At 37.6% G+C, this 6,581-nt stretch overlaps 1 protein-coding gene across 1 annotated transcript in view; it reads right to left on the minus strand.

Moving 5' to 3' along the window:
- Positions 1-367: 367 nt before the first annotated feature.
- LIPN (lipase family member N) overlaps positions 368-6,581 on the minus strand; it is a 27,591-nt gene continuing 21,377 nt past the window's right edge. The window contains exon 10 of the mRNA XM_032170284.3: positions 368-1,984. Within this exon, the coding sequence (XP_032026175.1) occupies positions 1,751-1,984 (234 nt within the window). The 3' untranslated portion in view covers positions 368-1,750. The remainder of the gene's footprint in view (positions 1,985-6,581) is intronic.

Genomic DNA, 6,581 nt, shown 5'->3' on the forward strand with positions numbered 1-6,581 from the left:
GTATTACAAGTCTGTGGCCAAGTTCCCCATCAGTAAAGTGTTGCTAGACTCCATTCCTGCTTGGAAGTCATCTTGGTATTCCAGACAAAATAATGAAATGTATTATAATTAATCTGACTGCACCTAGCTCTAGTATTAGAACATTTCTCTGGACCCTAGAGCCCTCCAAGGCATGATTCTCCTCCTAAAAGTAAGCTTTTTAAGGCTTCTAGAACCATCAATTAGCCTACATAAAAATGTATAATAAAATATGTATTCTTTTATGTTTATCTTCCTTTAGTGAATATTAAGTTTGTGAGATTTAGACAAGTTGTAACATTATATCATTACTATATTAAAAATTAAAAACTATAAATCACTCATCATGTTACTACCCTGACACAACTAATTTTATTTTTATATTGCTTCAGTTTTCATGATATACAAATATTTTATAAAGTCATATAATTGTTTTAATATTTGTATGTATTTGCAATCACATAGTTCTACCAGTTTCATTTTCTTCTCTTCACATAACATTATATCATGGGTATTTTTCCATATTATCACATGGTTTTCATAGTGACCATTATTCCCCCTCAGTATGTATACATTAAATTGATGAATGTTAGTTTTGAGAGAAGAATGGCTCCAGGGGCCAGCCGCTTGTGGATTTGCAGCAGAGCAGGGCAGTATTATGGAGCTGGCTCTGGATTTTCCAAGGATCATCTCTCTTAGCTCAGAAGCATATCGGCCTGCATCAAAACACTTGATCAGATTTACAAACTTGCTCAGAATCTTTTGTTGGCATCTTCTAATCCATTTTCTACGCAGCAGCCAAAGTGATCATTACAAAAATATGGCAATCAGGTTTCCGTTAGGTAAAATATTTTGGTGGCTTCTCATTGTTTTTAAGATGGAGGAAGAAAATACTTAATGTTTAGAGACTATCTAGCCTAGTAGTTTCTGCTTCCATCTTTAGCTTAATCTTTTATTGTCAGTTTCCTATCTGTCAGTTTTTCATGGAATATTCAAACCCCTCAAAGAATAAAAAGCCTGTAAAAGGGGTATTACATGCTAAACAAAGAAGCCTGCCTATAATTATAAAATGATATTGATGCTGTACAATTTATTTCTGTTTTAATAAGGAAGATTGTATACATGTATCCTATTGTGGGTTCAAGATTCCATTTACCCAGATAGCCAGGGATAAGATGATAAGGAGAGAGGGCTTCTCTGGAAGAATCTTTGGGGACTTTTTTGAATTTCTGATGTTGAAAATACCTAAAAAAGTAAAAATGTCTAGTACATCTTCAGAATAGCTAAGAAACTTTTATAAAGAAGTTACAGGCCCTCCTCCTAATCCCACACTCTGGCCATTGCCATAGCAATCCATATAAATAAAATGACAACAGAGGTTTCCATATAGAACCTTAAAGGAATTTCACTGTTCCTTTGAACCTTCAGACATTTCTATACTTCATGGTATGCCCTAAAAATTACAATTTAATTAGACTTAAATACCAGATAGAGTAGCAACTTATTTATCTTTTTGCCTGATCTACCTCATTGTTTATAAGGACCTGTAGATGGTCCCATGCAAAGATGTCTCTAAACATAAATAACACTAACACAGTTAACTTGGAAAACAGACTCCATTGTGCATCTCCCCCACGGTGCTGGGGGACAACCTCATTGTTGGTTACTATTTTTTCTAAAGTCCCTTATGGGCTTGGAAGCAACTTTTAACTGAAAAGTAAATGCATTGCATTTAGGAATATGCCTTCATTAAAGCTATGATTTCACTGTACATGCGTTGAGGGGCATCGAGGCCCCAGACAAAATCAAAGTGGTTCCAATCTGGCAATAGCTTAAAGTAATGAAGATTCTTGATTTGAGGGAGTATCCTGGCCACATCCTGGGGTGTTACAAGGACATCATGTCCACCAGCCCAAATAGCAGTAGGCACTTTCATGGCAGTCAGGTCATATATAGGGGGATGACTCTGTGGGAGAGAAAGCAAGGACATTCGTGAGAGGAAGCTCCACAAAGCAATAACTACAAAGGCTGCTAAATGAATATGGACGATGGCCATAGTTCTGTTAGGTACCAGCAACTTATGAAGAAAACATACAATGGTCTCCACCTTCAAGAAATTTGCAAAAGAGGGAGCAAGGCAAATATTTGTATACAAAGTAAGGTATGTTAAATGCCATAAACACTCCCAAAATAAAATGGAAATAAAGACAAAAAATTATTTCCACCTGAGGCTTTCATAGAAAGAGGGGTCCTGTGAAATGACTCTTGAGGGAAGGTTGCATTTTGACAGCAGAGATGAGGGTGGGTGGGAGGCAGGAAGAGTTTGTAGGCTATGATCAGGAATGGCAAGCTTCCCAATGTACCTGTAGAACAGAATATATAAAGGAATATGATAGGATATAAACTTGGAGGCAGATAATCAAGGTGTGAATGTCAGGCTAGGAAATTTGGACATAGTGCAGAAGTTTTGGAGAAAAGGGTTATTTCTCAGAGGTCTGTCTTTGGACTACCATATGGGCAACAGTTAATGGAATCACCTAAAGAAAGAATAGGTTGAAGGCAAGTCCTGAAAAAATCTAGATGAGCCATACAAATGGTCCAAATTAAAGCTATGGGGATGGCTGGCTTCTCCAAGGAAGAAAGAGAGTTTTGAAGAATCCTTGGGGAATGCTAATGATTTCAGAGTGGTGGGAGGAGGAGTAGCCAGTGCCTGGGACAAAGGGAACAATCACGAACAGAAGGAAAATCAGAAATCATTGTGTTATGGAAGTCCAAGTCAGGGGACTGAGTTGCAAGGAGACTGTGGGAACGAACATAACACATTTCAAAAGGTGAAGATAGGCCATTGAATTTGGCAATTAAAAGCCATGGGTGACTTTAAATAGGGTAGCTATAATAAAAAGATGAAGACCTAAACTACATTGTACAAGGTTCAGGAGTGAGTAGAAGAAGCCCTCTTCAATATTAAAAAGATTTTGATAAGAACAGAGTGATGTAATGATAACTTGATAGAATTGATGATCTTGCTTGTTTTTCATAAGGGACAGGAGAATGCAGCCAGGAAGGAAGGGGAACTGAGAAGAGATGGGATCAAGGGCACAGGACAGGAATAACTTGGAAAATAAGAGGACCGTCATTTTCTGATAGAGAAAGGAAAGAGAGAATCAAGAAGATAGAGACAGTTTGAGGTAGATAAAAGTTAAGAGATTTCATTAATATAACACATAGATATTGGGAGCCCAGTAATTGTCACGTACTCTTCCAGGTGAGAAAACACTGGTGAACAAAACTATGAGAAATCCCTACCCTCATGAAGCTTACATGGGTTAATTCTCTTATACTCAATAAAATACAGATATAGCAGAGATAATGCTGTGAACTTGAGGAGAGGGCAAACTGTTGAGACTAGTTTTTTTGGAGAGAATGTAATAAAAATTGGCATCAAATGAGATTAATTCACAAAATAGGACTGGCTTGGAGCAGAGTAGGACCAGCTAACTGAGGACAAATTCTAAGGACATTAAGACTCTCACATACTTTAGTACTACAGCATAATGATCTTGAGTGTGTGTGTTTATTTTGTTTCATTTTCTTGTAAATGTAAACAATTTATGAATATTACATGTTTATTAAAAATAATGGAAGACAGTTTGTTATAATTTCTGTTCTTTTACATTTGCTGAGGAGAGCTTTACTTCCAACTATGTGGTCAATTTTGGAATAGGTGTGGTGTGGTGCTGAAAAAAATGTATATTCTGTTGATTTGGGGTAGAGAGTTCTGTAGATGTCTATTAGGTCCACTTTATGCAGAGCTGAGTTCAATTCCTGGATATCCTTGTTAACTTTCTGTCTCATTGATCTGTCTAATGTTGACAGTGGGGTGTTAAAATCTCCCATTATTATTCTGTGGGAGTTTAATTCCCTTTGTAGGTCACTCAGGACTTGCTTTATGAATCTGGGTGCTCCTGTATTGGGTGCATATATATATTTAGGATAGTTAGCTCTTCTTGTTGAATTGATCCCTTTACCATTATGTAATGGCCTTCTTTGTCTCTTTTGATCTTTGTTGGTTTAAAGTCTATTTTATCAGAGACGAGGATTGCAACCCCTGCCTTTTTTTGTTTTCCATTTGCTTGATAGATCTTCCTCCATCCCTTTATTTTGAGTCTATGTGTGTCTCTGCACGTGAGATGGGTTTCCTGAATACAGCACACTGATGGGTCTTGACTCCTTATCCAATTTGCCAGTCTGTGTCTTTTGATTGGAGCATTTAGCCCATTTACATTTAAAGTTAATATTGTTATGTGTGAATTTGATCCTGTCATTATGATGTTAGTTGGTTATTTTGCTTGTTAGTTGATGCAGTTTCTTCCTAGCCTTGACGGTCTTTACAATTTGGCATGTTTTTGCAGTGGCTGGTACCAGTTGTTCCTTTCCATGTTTAGTGCTTCCTTCAGGAGCTCTTTTAGGGCAGGCCTGGTGGTGACAAAATCACTCAGCGTTTGCTTGTCTGTAAAGTATTTTATTTCTCCTTCACTTATGAAGCTTAGTTTGGCTGGATATGAAATTCTGGGTTGAAAATTCTTTTCTTTAAGAATGTTGAATATCGGCCCCCACTCTCTTCTGGCTTGTAGAGTTTCTGCTGAGATATCAGTTGTTAGTCTGATGGGCTTCCCTTTCCGGGTAACCCGACCTTTCTCTCTGGCCGCCCTTAACATTTTTTCCTTCATTTCAACTTTGGTGAATCTGACAATTATGTGTCTTGGAGTTGCTCTTCTCGAGGAGTATCTTTGTGGTGTTCTCTGTATTTCCTGAATCTGAATGTTGGCCTGCCTTGCTAGATTGGGGAAGTTTTCCTAGATAATATCTTGCAGAGTGTTTTCCAACTTGGTTCCATTCTCCTTGTCATTTTCAGGTACACCAATCAGACGTAGGTTTGGTCTTTTCACATAGTACCAAATTTCTTGAAGGCTTTGTTTGTTTCTTTTTATTCTTTTTTCTCTAAACTTCCCTTCTCGCTTCATGTCTCTCAGACCACAGTGCAATCAAACTAGAACTCAGGATTAAGAAACTCACTCAAAACCACTCAACTACATGGAAACTGAACAACCTGCTCCTGAATGACTACTGGGTACATAATGAAATGAAGGCAGAAATAAAGATGTTCTTTGAAACCAATGAGAACAAAGACACAATGTACCAGAATCTCTGGGACACATTCAAAGCAGTGTGTAGAGGGAAATTTATAGCACTAAATGCCCACAAGAGAAAGCAAGAAAGATCCAAAATTGACACCCTAACATCACAATTAAAAGAACTAGAAAAGCAAGAGCAAACACATTCAAAAGCTAGCAGAAGGCTAGAAATAATGAAAATCAGAGCAGAACTGAAGGAAATAGAAACACAAAAAACCCTTCAAAAAATTAGTGAATCCAGGAGCTGGTTTTTTGAAAAGATCAAGAAAATTGATAGACCGCTAGCAAGACTAATAAAGAAGAAAAGAGAGAAGAATCAAATAGATGCAATAAAAAATGAAAAAAGGGATATCACCACCAATCCCACAGAAATACAATCTACCATCAGAGGATACTAAAAACACCTCTATGCAAATAAACTAGAAAATCTAGAAGAAATGGACAAATTCCTCGACAAATACACCCTCCCAAGACTAAACCAGGAAGAAGTTGAATCTCTGAATAGACCAATAACAGGCTCTGAAATTGTGGCAATAATCAATAGCTTACCAACCAAAAAGAGTCCAGGACCTGATGGATTCACAGCCGAAATTCTACCAGAGGTACAAGGAAGAACTGGTACCATTCCTTCTGAAACTATTCCAATTGATAGAAAAAGAAGGAATCATCCCTAACACATTTTATGAGGCCAGCATTGTCCTGATACCAAAGCCTGGCAGAGACATAACCAAAAAAGAGAATTTCAGATCAATATCCTTGATGAACATTGATGCAAAAATCCTCAGTAAAATACTGGCAAACCGAATCCAGCAGCACATCAAAAAGCTTATACACCATGATCAAGTGGGCTTCATCCCTGGGATGCAAGGCTGGTTCAACATATGCAAATCAATAAATGTAATCCAGCATATAAACAGAACCAAAGACAAAAACCACAGGATTATCTCAATAGATGCAGAAAAGGCCTTTGACAAAATTCAACAACCCTTCATGCTAAAAACTCTCAATAAATTAGGTATTGATGGGACGGATCTCAAAATAATAAGAGCTATCTATAACAAACCCACAGCCAATATCATGCTGAATGGGCAAAAACTGGAAGCATTCCCTTTGAAAACTGGCAGAAGTCAGGGATGCCCTCTCTCACCACTCCTATTCAACATAGTGCTGGAAGTTCTGGCCAGGGCAATCAGGCAGGAGAAGGAAATAAAGGGTATGCAATTAGGAAAAGAGGAAGTCAAATTGTCCCTGTTTGCAGATGACATGATTGTATATCTAGAAAACCCCATTGTCTCAGCCCAAAATCTCCTTAAGCTGATTAGCAACTTCAGGAAAGTCTCAGGATACAAAATCAATGTACAAAAATCA

The sequence above is a fragment of the Hylobates moloch genome, unplaced genomic scaffold (assembly GCF_009828535.3).
Source record: "Hylobates moloch isolate HMO894 unplaced genomic scaffold, HMol_V3 SCAFFOLD_3, whole genome shotgun sequence".
Taxonomy (NCBI): domain Eukaryota; kingdom Metazoa; phylum Chordata; class Mammalia; order Primates; family Hylobatidae; genus Hylobates; species Hylobates moloch.